This window comes from Gadus morhua, chromosome 8 (genome assembly GCF_902167405.1).
Source record: "Gadus morhua chromosome 8, gadMor3.0, whole genome shotgun sequence".
Taxonomy (NCBI): domain Eukaryota; kingdom Metazoa; phylum Chordata; class Actinopteri; order Gadiformes; family Gadidae; genus Gadus; species Gadus morhua.
Window position 1 is genome coordinate 14,458,183 of NC_044055.1, and position 20,508 is coordinate 14,478,690.

The 20,508-nt window shown below is 46.2% G+C and overlaps 1 protein-coding gene across 5 annotated transcripts in view; it reads right to left on the reverse strand.

The window, feature by feature from the left end:
* Window positions 1–11,254, reverse strand: part of LOC115549170 (microtubule-associated protein 4) — a 55,684-nt gene extending 44,430 nt beyond the window's left edge. For 2 of the 5 annotated variants that reach the window (XM_030364217.1, XM_030364216.1), the window contains exons 1-2: window positions 2,538–2,865; window positions 401–612 (exon numbers count right to left, since the gene is read on the reverse strand). In XM_030364217.1, the coding sequence (XP_030220077.1) occupies window positions 401–612; window positions 2,538–2,575 (250 nt within the window). In that variant the 5' untranslated portion in view covers window positions 2,576–2,865. Of the gene's footprint in view, window positions 1–400; window positions 613–2,537; window positions 2,866–11,149 lie in introns of those variants that run through there. The other 3 variants (XM_030364219.1, XM_030364221.1, XM_030364220.1) reach the window with 3 other exon arrangements.
* Window positions 11,255–20,508: the final 9,254 nt, after the last annotated feature.

The following is a 20,508-nucleotide window of genomic DNA, read 5'->3' on the forward strand; positions in this document are numbered from 1 at the left end:
TGATGGAAAAGAGAGTGCAGGAGAGAGAGAGAGAGAGAGAGAGAGAGAGAGAGAGAGAGAGAGAGAGAGAGAGAGAGAGAGAGAGAGAGAGAGAGAGAGAGAGAGAGAGAGAGAGAGAGAGAGAGAGAGAGAGAGAGAGAGAGAGAGAGAGAGCGACGGTTCCAGACGGAGAGAGCGACATGGAGAGCAATGTTAAAATATCCGGGACAAGAGGCGAAGGACAGTCTGAGCACATTCACCCATAAGAAACGATTATGTGCATGTGTGAAGGTCAGCATGTCAGTGAGGTTTAGGTACGGAACAAGCTGCAGAGAGATGCATTCAGTTGCCCCCACCACCGCCACCACCACCAGCAACAGCACCTCCTCCTCCCCCCCCCCCCACTGTCCGTGTCTCTCACCGCTGCCCTTGGCTCCGTCCTTCCCGTCCAGCAGGGGGCGGTAGTCGCTCTTGGACATGGTCTCGCCCACCTTGTCGTCGTAGGTCTCCTTCTCAAGCGAGGACATGAAGTCCATCTTCATCACGCCGTCCCCGGCCCCGGCCCCGGGCGCCAGGCCCCCCCGACCGCCCCCCACCCCACCCAGAGCATCTCGCAGGCTCAAGTCCATGGTCCTGGGGGAGAGGGAGGAGGAGAGGGAGAAAGAGAGGGTTATACAGAGGGGAAGGAAGACAGGGAGAAAAGAGGGAGAGAGGAGATGATTAGGAGAGGTATGGGGAGGGAGAGAGAGAGAAATAAGGTGAGAGGAGAGGGAAGAGAGGGAGAAAGAATGAAGGGATAATGAGTGGGACGAGGGAGAGGGAGAAAGAGAGGAGGAAGCGAAAGATAGAAGGAAAGGGAGCATGAGAGATGGAGAGATGAAGAGAGAAGGAAGGAAGGGGGGGAATAAAGAGGAGGTGGAAGAAGAGGAGAAAATGAAAAATGAATGAGTGGAAAGGGACAATGAGAGTGAAAGAGGTAAGGATAGAGGAGCATAGTGAGAGGAAAAGAGGTGGAAGAGGAGAGGGTTGCATTGATTAATACCTAACACACCAGTGCCTTGCTTAGAAGCTCCAAGGCAAAGAGAGTACATACAATAACACACTACTCAACAGAACAGCAAAGAACAGAGATGCATCCACTCCAGTGGTTGACTGGTGAGAGCTGGTAGGGTATTATTCTTATTGTTGCTCCATATTATTCTATGTTAACATGTATTATATATGATATAGTACTGGCCTAAACCTATTACAATTCAGTTGCATGACATTTACTGTAATAAACACTACATGCACAGACTGCTGCTGCCTGATGACGTTGGACAATAGGTTCTGTTTTTAGAACTCATTTGATAGATTGGTACCTGGTAGGCATGTGGAGTACCACAGAATGAGGACAATTAGGCCACCTTAATGAAAAATTGACAATGTGAGGAATTAAGTAAGCTGTTAATAGGTTTATTTTAATTTGTGTTTGTTTCCTTTTGCTTCCCAGTCAGTTCCCCTTTGGGGACCATGAACTGGTCCCAACTGAAATAAAGAGCAGTTGGGAAGAAGAGATGAGACAACATTTGAAGGCAGTCACCATTATGGAGACCGGTAAACACGTTTAATCCGTAGGCTGCATACAGGTTTTTATTTAAACCAGATACTGTGTTAGGATTTTGAGTAGGGGGCTGTGTTATTTTGTGTGTGTGTGTGTGTGTGTGTGTGTGTGTGTGTGTGTGTGTGTGTGTGTGTGTGTGTGTGTGTGTGTGTGTGTGTGTGTGTGTGTGTGTGTGTGCGTGAAAGAGAGCGCGTTCAAGATTATAGACTACATTTCCCACAATTCCTGGGAGACCTATAGGACACCTTGAGCTAGCATGTGCATTCGTTTTGAATGGAGAAAAATGAGAGGCAGTCCAGAAAAAAATAATTAAACAAATATAGTAATATGCAAATCTATCATAATTATGAGAGTGAGACATGGAAATTCAAAATGGCACAACCTTAAATAGAAATCTCCCTTTCGACAGCCAGACTCATTTGTTTTTGTCAGTAAGAGATGCACTGACGTAAAACTGACACTTTCACTGACACACACATTTCATGCCTGCAGTCCATACATAAACTCACTCAATAGGCCCTGACTCTGAATCGTATTTGTCAAATATTCTTTGCTTTAAAAAATATGGAAAATAAAATATACATGTTCTGATAATCCCTATAATCCCTATAATCCGCTATATTTTGCGTGATTTTCAATCCATTATACATTAGGAAGAGATTGGATTTGGGGCTCAAATGTCAGCATGTAAAGTGTCAGACAGCATGTCCAACAATAATCGAACTCCAGGTTCTTTCAGCCAAATAGTCAAGTGGAAAGCTGAAATGGTCATCAACTATAACCAAGAACATCACATATGATCCTTGCCCTTTGATGCGGACCATGCAGAACATTGATTTAAGCTCATCAATGAATTCTTTACGCATCAAAACTTGCAGGAAGCATATTGGTTAGACTCCCAACCAAACCAGGGGATCAATCCCCGATGTCAGCACTGTCTCACTTGTAGGCTTACCCTTCCTGCTTCTTAATGACAGAAACCGCGTCTCCCATCCACTGTTAGTCACTTTGGAACGAGTGTCTAATTGACAAAAGGTTGTCGTAGAACAAGGAAATATCACATGACTCAAGAAACTAAACAAATACATGTGCATTTGAATTCCCACCAATGGTCTACGGCTTGACCCTGGTACCGACTCTCTTCCCTTCTCACCCTTCCTCTCTCTAACTCTCTCTCTCCCTCTCTTGCCTGGTAAGAACAAGCTCCTATTGTACTCACACTGCACCAAACACACACACACACACACACACACACACACACACACACACACACACACACACACACACACACACACACACACACACACACACACACACACACACACACACACACACACACGCGCATGCACAGGCACACATACATGGACACACACACACACACACACACACACACACAAACACACACACACACAATCATGATTACAGACGGAAGCCAACACATTGCGGTGTTTTTAATGTTGCATGCACATGCAGAGGACTTTATTAAAACAAACACACACGTGCACATGGATGCATCCGTATAGACGTATGCACACACATGCAAGAGACAGCACTCTTGCGCACAGTGGACTGTGGCTCGTACGACCGCATACAGTACAGTCAGCAGACCTTGAGTTAGACTGTAGGCCATTGTTTACTGCAGTGAGGCTCTCTTCCTCCCGCTGTCTCCCTCTCTCTCCCCTCTGTCTCTCCCTGTCTCACTCATATCTCTCCCCTCTGTCCCTCCCTGTCTCACTCATGTCTCCCTCCCTCTGTCCCTCTCCCTCTGTCTGTCTCGCTTGCTCTCTCTCTCCCCTTTGTCTCTCTCTGTCTCTCCTTCTGTTTATCTCTCCCTCGGTCTCAGTATCTTCTGCCTGTGTGTATGTGTGTGTTTGTGTGTGTGTGTGTGTGTCTGTGTGTCTGTGTGTTTGTGTGTGTTTGTGTGTATGTCTGTCCATTTAGAACCCTTCTTTGTCAATTTCTGAATGGTAGTCTGTCTATTTTGTCAATAATCCTTTCTCTCATTCTGTCACAAACCTGTTCTTATCTGTTCTCAATTCACACACACAAACACACACACACAGGCACATCACACACACACACACACACACACACACACACACACACACACACACACACACACACACACACACACACACACACACACACACACACACACACACACACACACACACACACAGCCCCCATGTTGTAATGGGAACAGGCCTCTATGTGTGTGTGTGTGTGTCTAACATGACGTTAACATAAAATCAGATTTTCCCAGTCTAATGACATTCATAGTGCAGCATATCCGATTGGGAAGCAGTGAGTATTTAGGAGACGATGGTGACCCATCGTAGAATGTCTCAGTAGAACGCCACAGTCACATAATCCTCCACCCACTCTATCAACCCTACTACCCTACTACTAAGAAAGGTATAGACAAGCTCCATAGCATAGCAACTAGATAGCATAGCCACTATATAGATAGATACAAACTTTATTAATCCCTTGGGAACATACTATTATAGTATACGGGCTATATAGAATATAGACTAGATAAGCATAGCAGCTTGATTGCATAGGAGCTAGATAACATAGCAGAAGGAAAGCATAGCAGCTAAATCAAATAGCAGCTACATAGCATACCGGCTAGAATAGTGGCTACATAGCACTGAGAGAGAGAGAGAGAGAGAGAGAGAGAGAGAGAGAGACGTAGGCTGGTTGAGTGAGACAGCTGTGGTATTCTAAGAGATTAAAATGTATCCCGGTTCCCAGAATCCTTTGGTGTGTGTGTGTGTGTGTGTGTGTGTGTGTGTGTGTGTGTGTGTGTGTGTGTGTGTGTGTGTGTGTGTGTGTGTGTGTGTGTGTGTGTGTGTGTGTGTGTGTGTGTGTGTGTGTGTGTGTGTGTGTGTGCATTTACTCAATAACCAGTGTTGATGCTGTGGGTCCATCTGAGACTCCGTTGAGTAATAAAGATACAAGATACAATATACCTTCCACAGAGTCACTTGGCCTTATTTACCTGTGAAACCAGCAGAGTGATTTAACTAAATGTGGATTCAGTTCCATCAGCCAGCTAGTGTTAGATTCCAGAAGGAAACCAGACGGTCGCTTTTGGCAATCAAGGCCAGTTAGGACCCTGCATTGATAAGACGTGGTAGGGAGGTACCGCAGCAGAAAGGGATCAAATTTACGTTTCAGAACAAGGCACCATTCAAGGAAAGAAGGGTTTATTAGACCCCAACTTTATGAATTACAGTAACAAAATAATAATCAAGGAAATAGCTTCAGGTTAGCCAGTGTCAAAACAACAACCAGAAAGATCTCCCCCCTAACTTACAAACAAAAACCTGCAGTACGGCTTAAACAGCAATACAATTCTGACCTATCGCTCAACAAAATGGCGGCGCACCCTTCCACACCTTACAAAGAACGATACTCGACCACCAGAGCTCTCAGTCATTGACGACAGTCTGTAAGTTGGCCTGATGGAGCGCAATACGATGCAAGGCACAGACTCTATGCACATTTAAGGTGTTAGATCTGATTGCTGTACAGTTGCCAGCTTTAGCCGTAACAAGGCCCACTGTTCAGCAATAACAGGCAAGTTAAATGTTGGTCCAGGTTGCAAAGCATGTCCTATCACAAAGTCATAGAGGGGATGTCATCTAAGCTAAATTATAACTGTTGGGACGCTTTTCACGACAGCCTTAAGTGTATATTACAGGGCCAAATTCAGGATAGAGCATTACTGTGGATAATAAGTTCAAACAAAGTTCAACAGATGAGCGGGAGAGAGAGGGAGGGAGAGGAAGAGAAAGAGAAGATAAGAACCAGAGAGACATGAAGGAATAGACGCTAGAGTATAAGATTTGTTCTGGCCCTTAAAGTTCTAGTTCACTCAAGGATTGTAATATGCTGAGCCTAGAGTCACAAAATGCCTCTCAAAACTATTTGAGAGGTTTCCAAAGATTTCAAAATTAAGAAAGGAAATGTGTTTATTTTGAGGTTTTAAATACTAATAAGTTAAACCACACAAACATATGCTATAGCGGGCGTTCCATCGCAGGCAATCAGTCTGAAACAGTTGCTGTATATCTGTACATCTACCTTAATGTATGTGAAATAAAATGTTTGAAGCAGTGTCTTGTTGGTGCTGTGACTCACCGCTGCCCTTTAGCTGGGGAGCTAACAGCTGCTAATATTGTTGGCGCTCAACTAACCTTTACCACAGGAAATTGTGGTGATAAAGATACTAAATTGCTTATTAAGGAACACATAACCTGTTTGCTTTGCACAGGCAATGTTTACAGAATAAACAGAATTTTTTTATACTTATGGATAGAAGACAGACCCTGGAAAATTTTAAGAGAGGCCTGAATAACTTTTTATAAAGGAAAGCCTTTATAGATAATTTCTAGTTATTGTTTTATTGTTTTAGATTTACATGTTATATTTAAGCCCTGCGCAGCAATACATATTTCCAAACATAAAAGTATTGTATAAATAAAAGAATAACAATTATCATTATGGTTTTTACATACAGGCCTATCCTACATTCTGTGGAACATTTTAGAAGTCTATAGATTAAGATAAAGTTCCTTCGTTCCTTTCCATATTTTAATGGGTTATAATTATAAATAAAATATTATAATCTGACATAATTAGCCCAGTTTATTTGGAAATAATGATTAATGGTGCGTCTGTAATGTGTTAAAAAAGAAACTGTCATGGCCGACCCACCAGTCACCATAGTGAGTCAGCAGTACTTGGCTGTCTCATTCCTAACGGGTCCCAGCTCCGACACACACACACACACACACACACACACACACACACACACACACACACACACACACACACACACACACACACACACACACACACACACATACACCCACCCACTCACACACCCACATACCCACAAATTCACATACACACACACTTTGATGAGAAGCAGTTTGGGTTTGCTGTTAATGACAACATGTTGCCTTTAACACACACACACACACACACACACACACACACACACACACACACACACACACACACACACACACACACACACACACACACACACACACACACACACACACACACACACACACAAACAGCTTCAGTGTGTGAGTCAATTAAATCGGTTGGCTGGATGAATACTTTTCCTAAACTGTGTTTTATTGTGTTATTGTGTTATTTCGAGGAAGTAAAAGTGCGATCAAGAGGGGACACCGCACAGATGGATGGATTCGAGGAAGTAAAAGTGCGATCAAGAGGGGACACCGCACAATAAAAAGCAATAGCAGCACTCGTCTAATGGTCAAACACAGGAGAGAGAGAAAGGTCATCACAACAGGAAGACAGATAGACAGACTGACGGAAGAGAAAGGAAGAGACAGATAGATGGATGGATGGATGGATGGATGGATGGATGGATGGATGGATGGATGGATGGATGGATGGATGGATGGATGGATGGATGGATGGATGGATGGATGGATGGATGGATGGACGGATGGATGGATGGATGGAAAGATAGATAAGAGAGATGGATAAAGACAGAGAAGGACAGAGATGCATTATGGAGGAAGAGCAAGGAAGAGACATACAGAGAGATTGATAGTGATATAGATAGATGGACGGATGGATAGATATATAGATATATAGAGAAGAGTGAAAGATAGATAGAGACAGAAAGAGAAAAAGACAGTTTGCGAGGGATACATGGTGGAGGAGGAGAAAGACAGAAAGACAGACAAACCGAGAGATAGACAAACAGAGAAGATGGACGGATGGATAGATAGATAGAGAGAGAAAAGTGAGAGATGGGTAGATAGAGGCAGATAGAGGGAAAGGGAGATCGGAAATGTGTGTGTGTGTGTGTTTGTTTGTGTGTGTGTGGCGTGCGTGCGTGCGTGCATGTGTGGGTGTGTGTGTGTGTGTGTGTTTGTGTGTGAGTGAGTATGCCTGTGTGTGCGTGAGTGAATAATTGAGTGGATGCGTGTGTGTGTGTGTGTGTGTGTGTGTGTGTGTGTGTGTGTGTGTGTGTGTGTGTGTGTGTGTGTGTGTGTGTGTGTGTGTGTGTGTGTGTGCGCGCGCACGTGCGCGCGTGTGTGTGTGTGTGTGTGTGTGTGCGTGGGTGTGTGTGTGTGAGGGTCATATGTGTCCGGTCATTCCCCCTCCCAATCTCACATCATCGTCATCATTAAGAAATGGAATCATAGATAGAGTTCTACTTCGACTAAGGAGTAAACACATGAAGACATATTATTCTGTCTAGCGGTAATCATTAATCCACCACTCATTATCGTTTTAATTCATTAGGATTCTTGAATATAACTTGATATTTGTATGTATAAGGACATTGAAAATATTTGACAATGTGTAACACCTCAGGGTGGCCAACTCTGAGAGTGAGAGAGGGAGGGAGAAGGAGAGAGAGGACGGGAGAGGGTAAGAGAGGGGTGAGGAAGATGAGAGGCTTAAGGTGTAAGTGTTGGGCATGGTGATGAAGATTATAATGGACAGGAGACCTGCCTACATACATTTAGCACGCAAACACGCATACAACACATTAGGCATGCAAGCACAGTGCAACACATTGACTGTGGCACATGTTGCCGAACCCACCCAAACACACACACACACACACACACACACACACACACACACACACACACACACACACACACACACACACACACACACACACACACACACACACACACACACACACACACATACACACAAACCCACACACACTCACGCACACACACGTATATGGATGACATTTTGCAGGTCATCTTGTCCTGCTTCACATTACCATGGCAATGTCAAGACCAATCAGAATCACAGGCCGGGACTCCCAGCAGGAGGGAGCACATGTCGCCCTACCGACGCTTCTTCAAAGAAGGTCATGTGATGAACAGGTCACACCAGATGCCCTCGTGCTGAGACACCACCCTATAGGTGAGGTTAAACCCTAAAGGAGAAGTGATGCGTCTAATCATGTTGTTAGACAACTATAGGGTTAGCATTAGGCTTCCACTAGCATCTCGATCACCGCTATCTGCGTAGCACCCATGTGAGAATGTACGCAGTCCTACTCCCAATACTTAAAATGTAGGTCACTCTTTTAGACGAGGATGAACCTCTTACTCAGTGAAGCACCGTTCACCTCACATTCCATTTCACACTTCCTTCACACTTCTTAACGACCATGATGTAATCTTGTGATTAATGTAAATTGTACTGTAACTGCTGTACTGGAAATGCTGAAAGTCTAATGGACCACAGACTGTGGCTGTTTGCTAGCAACACACTAGCCAAGGCTAACCAATAGGATCCTATGGATGTCTGTCTGTCTGTCTGTCTGTCTGTCTGTCTGTCTGTCTGTCTGTCTGTCTGTCTGTCTGTCTGTCTGTCTGTCTGTCTGTCTGTCTAGCTGAGAAAACAGTGTTCTCAAATGGTAGACATCCTTATCATCAGTCATGCAGCTAACCCTCTGCTAACAGCTACCGGCTATCGGCTAAGAGCTAGCTCCTCTCCGTGTCTTGTTTCCATCACCCAGAGCAATCCGACAGAGGGAGATGGAGAGAGAGCACGCGAGAGAGAGAGAGAGAGAGAGAGAGAGAGAGAAAGAGAGAGAGAGAGAAAGAGAGAGAGAGAGAGAGAGAGAGGGAGAGAGAGAGAGAGGGGGGGGAGAGAGGGAGAGAGAGAGAGAGAGAGAGAGAGAAAGAAAAACAGAGAGAGAGCCAGAGAGAGAGAGAGGTAGAGAGAGAGAGGTAGAGAGAGAGAAAAACAGAGAGAGACAGTGAGAGAGAGAGGTAGAGAGCGAGGGAGCTGAATCCAGGCCACTGCGGAGCCCCCTCTCTCCCTCCCACACCATCCACTGTGCTACAGCCCCCCCAGGGTGCCTTGCTGCCTGATCCCCTCTCACTGTAGCCCCTCCGTCGTTGGAAAGCACCCCCCCCCCCCCCCAACAGCCCCTACACCAGCCCCCCCGGCTCCTCCCACAGCCTTTCTACGGCTTGGATTCCCTCAGGATGACTTCATCAAATAGAAAACAAGATCGTTAATAATGGATGCCATGCAGCTTCAGCCAACGCCACGACAACCAAAAACACAAACGTGATGGACGGATGATGATAACAATCCAACCCAGACGTTCAGGTGTAGGGTATGTTGGGGGAGACATTGGCCGGTAACTGGGGCCCGTGCAGCTTGCCAGCACTGTATTGCTGCTGTTCACAATGAGGTAGGTTCCTTAATGTGCCAGCAGGACAGGACTCAGTTTGACTTCCAGCAAGTGTGGGAACTATTGATTTAGCTGCCATTGTTTGCTTGCCAAGTGGCCAAACCAAACACAAACCTGTTGCCTTCGTCTTGCATCACACATGATGAGTAACACAAAAAGTTAAACATCCCATGGAGAAGACGTTCCCCCCCCCGTTAATCGTTGTACTCTTTGTAGGTCTATATCCCTAGCACTGTCCTCGTCTCTCTCTCCTCTTAACCTGTGTCTGCATGGCGGCCATTATGGATCTTGCTGTTTGTTTTTGTACGGACCGATAAACCTAGCTCTCTAGATAGATACAGGCAGAGAGAGACAGACAGACAGACAGGCAATTTACTTGTCTGTCTGTCTGTCTGTCTGTCTGTCTGTCTGTCTGTCTGTCTGTCTGCCTGCCTGTCTGTCTGTCTGTCTGTCTGTCTGTCTACTTAGTAGACAAACAGAGAGACAGTATACAAAAGAAAGAAGGAAACAATGCAAGTTGTAAACGACAGCCCACTCTTAGCTGCATACATTCAAATATACTAACTCACAGCGGGGGAGGGAGAGAGGGGGAGAGAGAGAGGTGGGAGAGAGAGAGACAGAGAGAGGAAGGGGGAACGTCTCAACTGATTGAGAGAGCAAGAAAATGAGCATTGACAGAACAATGTGTACTAATCCGCCGAGACAGAGAGAGATTGGGGGTGAGAGAGGGAGAGAGAAAGAGAAAGGAGGTGGAAGGGGGGGGAGGGGGGGAGGAGGAAACCAATTGTGCAACAAAAGCTCTCATCTTTATAGAGCATCGGAGATTTAGAACGTTGACCAAACCTGAGCAGCATCGGCAATAGGTCGGCTTGGAAGGTTTTTATATAACCAGATCTGTAGCCAACGCACACATCTGGGCCGACACCTGTCCACTGTATACGCGACCCCCGACTGCGGCAGCACCATAACAAAGAGAGGCAAACCCCTGCATCAGAGCGTGAGGGGGGAGAGATTCCCTCAACACACCCACTCTCCGCTGTCTCCATCGTAGACGGCTAACATTGTGCTGAAGAATGTCAAGTCGCATTTGGATTTATAGTTTATATCGGTGGAAATATTATCACAGGCCCGGCGAGATGGGCGTAGTGTAGCGATTTGCAGCGTGATTTAATGCGTCGTAAATGCACATCCATTGATATGCTATTTCGGGGATAGCATAAAGACGCAGGCCGTGGAAATACAAAAACGAGAGCAACAGCAGCAAATTGTAGGCCAATGAGACACAAACCCAGTTAAACAGTCGCGAATCACGTAGACCGCTTTTCACTCACCCTTTCGCTGTCCCTTGGAATTCGCTGCTAAGTGCTGAATGCGTCTCTGTGTGTGGTGTGTGTGATGGTGAAAACTCTCCACCTTTCACTGCTTGCCAAAGCGGACTGGTGCGCTTGACAGCTCCCGAGACACGACGCCCCGCCCACTTCCAACGGCTGTAGCCAATAGGGTTGAGATATAACCCGGGCCCCAGTCTCCTCTCGGTCTGGGATGTCTTGTTGGAGCAGGGTGTACTGCCCGGCCATTGGCTGGCTCACTGGCCCACGAGTGATGGAGCAGTTGAACCGGCGGTCTAACTGCTGATGTATAACTATCTTATAAGAAGGCACACTGCACAATGGCCTGGGAAGTTATTGTGTTGAAGAAACTTTAATTGGATTCCACCAAGTAGAGATTTATGAGAAATATGCTGTTTAACCACTTCACTACCCACTCACAGGCCAATATATTCAAGCAGTAGCCGATAGTAGATGACAAAAGCTTTACGCTGCTATTCTAGTTTTATACGTAGTGGGTCAGTGATCAAGGAGAACATACAGAGATTTATGATGCAAGGGTGAACGGAATCGCTATAGAACTATTGGAAACCTCCCGGGAGGGGAGAGAGAGAGAGAGAGAGAGAGAGAGAGAGAGAGAGAGAGAGAGGAGAGAGAGAGAGAGAAGAGAGAGAGAGAGATGAGAGAGAGAGAGAGAGAGAGAGAGAGAGAGAGAGAGAGAGAGGGAGAGAGACCAAGATTTCAGAAAGGTTTCAATTTCAGAAAGGCTTTGGTGTGATAGAACTGATCCGGGTTTTCTCTCGGCCGTGATCAGAAACAAATTCTTATCAGTACCAGAATCTCTCTCGGCCATCTCCTCGGATGACAAGCAAGATAGCTGTCTGACTGGCAGAGAGTCCCTGGGATTAACTTGGATTAAAGATACCATATGATTTGGTGGGTTTGCTCGTAATCCCTTAAATATCATGTTAAACTTCATCATACACCCACACACGCACTCACACAAATACACACATGCAGGTACGTACACACACACGCACACACACACACACACACACACACACACACACACACACACACACACACAACACACACACACACACACACACACACACACACACACACACACACACACACATTCACGCAAAAGTAAAAACATACATACAGCGCATTCACGTATGGATGTAGCTTTAGCCAAAAAAAAGAACACCAACTAAATGAGATAGTGTAATGTGATCAACCTCTCTCTCTCTCTCTCTCTCTCTCTCTCTCTCTCTCTCTCTCTCTCTCTCTCTCTCTCTCTCTCTCTCTCTCTCTCTCTCTCTCTCTCTCTCTCTCTCTCTCTCTCTCTCTCTCTCTCTCTCTCCTCGTCAACTGTCAGCATGTTATATAATTATCCTGCTGGCATCATCTCGTCCTCACTAACCTCTCTCCCTCACTCTCTCTCTCTGGTCTATCTCTTTCTCCCCCCTGTGGCCCTCTCTCTCTTTAGCCTTTCTCTCTCTCTGTTTCTATCCTCTCTTTCGGCTGATCTCTCTCGCCTCTCTCTCTTTCTATCCTCTCTCTCTCTCAGTCGCGTCTCTCTCACTCTCTCTCTAGTCTTTCTATCTCACTATATCCTCTCTCTCAACCTCTATCTCTCAACCTCTGTCCCTTTCGCGCTCTATCCTCTCTCTCTTAACCTCTACCAGCCTCTCTCTCCTCTCAACCTGTCTGTCTGTCTCTCTCGCCTATCTCAATCTCTCCAGCCCTCGTGCTCTCATTTGTCTCCATTTGTGTTACCGAAACATAATCACAGCTGAGTCATTCACTCACTCATTTTTTTCTTCTGTCGCTCCATAATCCCCTTCATTGATTGTTCCTGCCTAGTCGCTCCATTCCAACCACCTTGAACCCCAGGATGCTCTAGTCCTCCTATGCCATTCTCAGCCTCGTTCTGTTCATGGCTTTAATAAAGAAGTGTAAATGTAATCTTATGCTTCAATAATATATGCATGATATGTCACATTTCTTAATGAAGCAGGAGGAAAGTCTGGGTGTTTGACTTCCAACCCAAAGTTTGGGTTGAATCCCCAATATCAATCAATTATCAAATGCTTTTGAGTATGGAACCTCTCAGTTAATTTTTGATTTCCAGTAGGCATAATCACCGGGATACAACCACAATTTGTCTGGAAGCAATTGATTAGGCCTAAAACCAATCAGGGCATCAAAACGTGTGAGTCGTCTGTGGCAGCCATCTTGATTGTTTGTATAATGCCTAAATGGCACTCCCATAGGGGTGTCTGTGTGAGTGTGAGTATCTATTGTCCACCAACAGATCTGAAAGATACATGTGTATGTGTGTGTGTGTGTGTGTGTGTGTGTGTGTGTGTGTGTGTGTGTGTGTGTGTGTGTGTGTGTGTGTGTGTGGTGTGTGTGTGTGTGTGTGTGTGTGTGTGTGTGTGTGTGTGTTTCTGTCACAGGTAGGAACTTTGTTTGTCCCTCAGATAGCTGGGGACTCCAGCTTCATCATCCATGTTTCCAGCTCCATTTTTTGATGCCTTGAAACTTCTCTACCTAACCTTTCTTCTGCAGCTATTTTCTCCATTATACTCAAAACATATCTGAAGTACAAAAAATAGTAAAAATATAATGCACCCACCCACAAATCAATTCATCCCACGAATTTCTCTCTATCGTCGTTTTAAATGTGGTCCACTTTTGCCCTTCCCCCTACCGTGGGAAAACCTCAGACGACAGTTGAAAATGCTCTATCACTGTAGCTCCAACTCAAGCCACCAGAGGCTGCTGATAGAAACGCATACGTTGTGCTGCTGCTTTTATGTATACAGAAGGCCAACACACCGAAATAAAGATGCGTGGACATTTAGCTAATGGGTACAACAAAGCCGAAATAAGCAACATCCCTTAATAGACCATATGTAGCATTAACTGCTACCCCCATCAAATGACCTAGTTAGGGGGAGAAGACCCCCCCTGGTGTATGGGTTGGGGGGATTACCAGGAGATTGACACACTAACGCGCTGGCATCAAGAAATGACTTTCACACACACGCACGCACGCACGCACGCACACAACACACACACACACACACACACACACACACACACACACACACACACACACACACACACACACACACACACACACACACACACACACACACACACACACACACACACAATCCTCAACACACACACAAAAATCCGACGGGGGTCGTCTGGGTGTTAAGGCGCAAGAATAATTGCAGAATGTTCCTTTGCATTGGTAACATATGGTGATGGAGTGGGAGAGTGGTGGACCAGGTAAATGGTACGGATAGAGAGAGATATCTATAGGGAAGATATAAGCTTGACAATAAACAAGAGAGAAATAGGACTGACTCAGTTGATATAATGGCTGCTCCTGTGGCTATAATGCACTGAGCAGGTAGAAATGAACAGATCAGATCGCTTTGCGGTTGCGCTGAGCGAAAAAGAACGACGTTTGTCCGTTAGAGAGCGCCATTGTTTCAGTCCACAGGCTGGAGATCAAAGATACGGAGCACTAGGAGCTCCTAGCGGGGAGGAAATGCTATTGCAAGTCAGTACGACATAAATCATTTTGTGAACATCATCCTCCGTCTATGTTCTCGAGACCCATAGCTTTCCTGTTTGGGGCTACAGTTACAGAGTAGTGGGTTAGCTGAGGTTGGAAGTAGATCAATTACCTGAAGGCAACCCAGTCTTTAATTAGACTCACCTGCAAATACGTCAAGTCAGAGGGTGAAACATAAACTAATGACGTATATTAATGTTTATTTGTCTTCCGTCATGCAACAACCTTCCTTCTCACACGATCGTAAAAGTCTTAGTCAGGGAAAAAGTATTGCAACTTTGTTAACTTAAAAATTGTTACATTAACAAAACAATTGACTGAATACCTCTCTGAATTACACATTTCTGAAAAATATCCAAGTCCCTGTGTCCCTGTGCACAGCCTTTTGATCCTCAGGTGCTGGTGATATGCAGTCAACAATGGTATAATGTCAAAGAAGTGTAAAATCACCGCACACTGGTATATGCTGATAAGCTGATTTATTTTGCTCACAAAATAAATCAGCTTATCGGCATATACCAGTGTGTGGTGATTTTACACTTCTTTGACTTTATATATATGTATTATATATATGAAGTTTGAATGTACAGAGAAGCGAGGCAGCGTTATATGCATTTGGATATAGAGAAAGAGAGAGAGAGGGAGAGGGGGAGAGAGGACGTAAGAGAGAACAGAGACAGAGAGTTGTATCAACATAAATACACACTCAGAGAGCTCTTTCTATTGTCCACCAACAGATCTGAAAGATACATGTGTATACGTGTGTGTGTGTGTGTGTGTGTGTGTGTGTGTGTGTGTGTGTGTGTGTGTGTGTGTGTGTGTGTGTCTGTGTGTGTGTGTCTGTGTGTGTGTGTCTGTGTGTCTGTGTGTGTGTGTACGCCATTGACTACATTGCCTTCATTGACTCATTGGAAGAAAAACAAAGACACAGGAAGTGATGTTTGTTTTGTTTGTTTTTGTGTATTTGATGACAGATACGCAACGTACATTCACCTCCCTACACAAAATATACATCCATTAGTCGAATAGAAATATGCATGCGTGTGTATGTGTGTGTGTGTGTGTGTGTGTGTGTGTGTGTGTGTGTGTGTGTGTGTGTGTGTGTGTGTGTGTGTGTGTGTGTGCGTGCGTGTGTGTGTGCGCGCTGCCGCGCGCGCGTGCGTGGGTGTGTGTGTGCGTGGGTGTGTGTGTGTGTGAGGGTGTGGGTCATATGTGTCCCGTCATTCCCCCTCCCAATCTCACATCATCGTCATCATTAAGAAATTGTATCATAGATAGAGTTCTACTTCGACTAAGGAGTAAACACATGAAGACATATTATTCTGTGTGATACGGCAGACATGATAGAATTGTTGATTTACTGGTTAAGAACATGCTTTTATATACCCCACCTTCCTCAGTTAAAGTATATACCCATTCAAGGGTTTCATCTGACATGTTCACTCTGTGCAATAACGAAGTTGACTATTTTTTCAAATGTGACAGCCAATACACCAGATGTTATTGTTGTTGATGAGGTAAGCAGAGAAGTCACCATCTTAGAAGTAAGCTGTACGTTTGACTATAGTCTGGAGGAGGCATTCCTTGCCAAGGTTACAAAATACCAACTTCTCAGAAATGAGATTGCACAACTGGGGTACACCTGCAAACTACTTGTGTTTATATTTGGAAGCCTTGGCCATGTCCACAGACTCGTCATAAGGGGTTTGCAGATGGCTGGAATTCCGAAGCCAAAAGCTAAAGCACTTGCAAAATTCTGCTCCATATCTGTATTAATAGGCAGCCGCCACATATGGAGGAGACGCTGCTTCCTGTATCCATAGACTGAGATCAGACATGTCAAAGAGATTCTGGGCTTGATGAGTGCATCTACCAGTGTTTGTGTTCCAGATTTGTTATTGTAAAATGTGAACATAAATAAATGACTAAAATGTGTGTGTGTGTGTGTGTGTGTGTGTGTGTGTGTGTGTGTGTGTGTGTGTGTGTGTGTGTGTGTGTGTGTGTGTGTGTGTGTGTGTGTGTGTGTGTGTGTATGTGTGTGTGTGTATGTTTGTGTTTGGATCAACAGGCTCCAATCAATCCTCAGTATTCAGAAGAACAGATTATACTGGCTACTGTGTAAATTGCACCACTAAACTGGATATCAGCATAAAGTAAAAAATAGTAAAAGTATATTAATGTCAATGTTAATATTAATTAGTATTGTCGGGGGAATTAAAAAGTGAAGTTGTGCATATAAGTGAAGGTATGGCTTCAGCAGAAGTGAGTGTGCAAAATGCATGGTTTAGGATTACATAATTATATTTAGAGCCACACACACACACACACACACACACACACACACACACACACACACACACACACACACACACACACACACACACACACACACACATTACAAACAAACACACACACACACACACATACACAAACAAACAAACACACGTACACCCACATACCCACATACACACACACACTCCCACACACACAAACCCACAGCCACAAGCACCCAGACAACCAGGAAGGGAGGCTGAATGGTAGTGGGCACACAGGTGTGTGGTGAGTGTGTTACTTTGAGGAAGGGTATGCGACCGTGACTCTTCTCGATATATGGGAGTGATCGAGCCATTAGCCGGCTACACTCCAGAACCCCCCCCCCTGATAACCGCCTTCTGTTTTACATCTGACACTGGGACTTAAACTCATTGAGACACGTCCCTGAACATCCTGAACTATAGAGTATGTCTTGAGAATCTCTCCCTCACCCCCCTATGGAGTGGGTCTCATGTAACTTTCAGACCAAAGAGCTGCTTTTGGTTTGTGTTGGCAGATGATGTGAATAAATTACACTCGGCCAGGGAATTGACCGCCACTGCGCCAGACAGACCAGACCCCCATACACTTCTTCTGGGGGAGTGTGATGTTTGTGTGTTTATTTGTGTATCTGTGTGTGTGTGTGTGTGTGTGTGTGTGTGTGTGTGTGTGTGTGTGTGTGTGTGTGTGTGTGTGTGTGTGTGTGTGTGTGTGTGTGTGTGTGCATGTGTGCACGTGTGTGTATGCATGTCAATGCGTGTGTCTATTGTGTGTGTGTGAGCAGGCGTGCCGGTGAGTGTATGTGTATTTAAATGTGATTGTGTTGGTTTGCATGTGTGTGTCTGTGTGGGTGTGTGATTGTGTGCGTGTAAGGGCGCACTCACACTTGGCCATCTGTATCGTGCCCAAGTCCGTTTCACACCTGTACCATGCTCAAGTCTAGATCGTTTGGCTAGTGTGAGCACGCCACCCATACTCAAGTCCACTCAAATCCCAGACCACCCCAGGTGCAGATGGCATACTGAGGTGTAAAATAGATCATATACAATTAAGTTATCTATTTGTTATACAGTGATTGGTTGTTTTATGATCATTGATAATAATCTAGTCTCAGCTCTGGTACCGTACTCCTGGATAGGGGTTGGACTCTATTCTTCTCCGGAGTTGCCGAGGGCGTGAGGCACCGGGCAGGTGTGGGGATACTCATAAATCCCCGGCTGAGCGCCGCGGTGTTGGAGTTTACCCCAGTAGACGAGAGGGTCGCCTCCCTGCGCCTAAGGGTTGTAAGGGGGAAAACTCTGACTGTTGATTGTGCGTATGCACCAAACAGCAGTTCAGAGTACTCGGCCTTCTTGGAGACCCTGAATGGAGTCCTGTATGGGGCTACAGTAGGGGACTCCGTAGTTCTGCTGGGAGACTTCAACGCCCACGTGCGCATCGATGGAGGCACCTGGAGAGGCGTGGTGATCTAAAACCGGTCCTTTAAGAGCGGTCGTTTGTTATTGGACTTCTGTGCTAGTCATGGATTATCTATAACGAACACCATGTTCGACATTAAGGGTGCTCATAAGTGTACCTGGTACCAGAGTACCCTAGGCCGAAGATCGATGATCGATTTCGTGATCGTGTCATCTGATCTGAGGCCGCATGTTTTGACACCCGGGTTAAGAGAGGGGCGGAACTGTCAACCGACCACCATATGGTGGTGAGTTGGATCAGGGAATGGGGGAAATTTCCGGATAGACCTGATAAGCCCAAACGAGTTGTGCGAGTGAATTGGGAACGTCTGGAGGAGGCCCCCGTCCTAGCTATCTTCAACTCACACCTCCGGCGGAGTTTTTCTGGCATTCCTGTGGAGGTTGGGGGTATTGAGCCGGAGTGGGCGGTGTTCAAAGCCTCCATTGCTGAAGCTGCGGCAGCTAGCTGTGGCCTCAGGATCTTAGGCTCCTCAAGGGGCGGTAACCCTCGGACACGTGGTGGACACCGGTGGTCAGGGAAGCCGTCCGATTGAAGAAGGAGGCATTCCGGGATATGATATCCTGGAGGACTCCTGACTCAGTTGAAGGGTACCGACAGGCTCGAAGGGCTGCAGCTGCTGCCGTGTCGGAGGCTAAGCAGCGGGTGTGGGAGAAGTTCGGAGAGGCCATGGAGAAGGACTTTCGGTCGGCACCAAAGTGTTTCTGGAAGACTATCCGGCACCTCAGGAGGGGGAAACAGGGAACCATCCAAGCTGTGTACAGTAAGGATGGGACTCTGTTGACCTCAACTGAGGAGGTCGTCGGACGTTGGAAGGAACAATTTGAGGAACTCCTGAATCCGAATAACACGCCCTCTATGTTGGAGGCAGAGCTCGAGGTTGATGGTGTTTCGTCGTCAATTTCCCTGGTGGAGGTCACTGAGGTATTCTGAGGTATACATCTCCGCAGTGGCAAAGCCCCAGGGATTGATGAGATCCAGCTAGAAATGCTAAAGGCTCTGGGTGTTGAGGGGTTGTCATGGTTGACACGCCTATTCAACATTGCGTGGGAGTCGGGTACAGTGCCAAAGGAGTGGCAAACCGGGGTGGTGGTTCCCCTGTTCAAAAAGGGGGATCAGAGAGTGTGTGCCAAATACCGGGGTATCACACTTCTCAGCCTCCCTGGGAAAGTCTACTCCAAGGTGCTGGAAAGGAGGGTTCGGCCGATCGTCGAACCTCAGATTGAAGAGGAACAATGCGGTTTTTGCCCCGGACGTGGAACTACGGACCAGCTCTTCACTCTCGCAAGGATCCAGTCTACGTGTGTTTTGTGGATCTGGAGAAGTTGTACGACCGAGTCCCCCGGGAGAAACTGTGGGAGGTGCTGCAGGAGTATGGGGTAAGGGGGTCTCTCCTCAGGGCCATCCAATCTCTGTACTCCCAAAGCGAGAGCTGTGTTCGCATCCTCGGCAGCCAGTCAGTTTCGTTCTCAGTGGGTGTTGGTCTCCGCCAGGGCTGCGCCTTGTCACCAATCCTGTTTGTGATATACATGGACAGGATATCGAGGCGTAGTCGTTGTGGGGAGAGTTTGCAGTTCGGTGGTCTGAGGATCTCGTCACTGCTTTTTACAGATGATGTGGTCCTCATTGGATCATCGGCCTGTGACCTTCAGCACTCACTGGATCGGCTGGCGGCCGGCTGGGATGAGGATCAGCACCGCTAAACCTGAGGCCATGACTCTTAGCAGGAAACCGGTGGATTGCTTACTCCGGGTAGGAAATGTGTCCTTAGCCCAAATGAAGGAGTTCAAGTACCTCTGGGTCTTGTTCGCGAGTGAGGGTACGATGGAGCGTGAGATTGGCCGGAGAATCGGAGCAGCGGGGGCGGTATTGCGCTTGCTTTACCGCACCATTGTTACGAAAAGAGAGCTGAGCTCTCGTTCTACCGGTCGATCTTCGTTCCTGTCCTCACCTATGGTCATGAGGGTTGGGT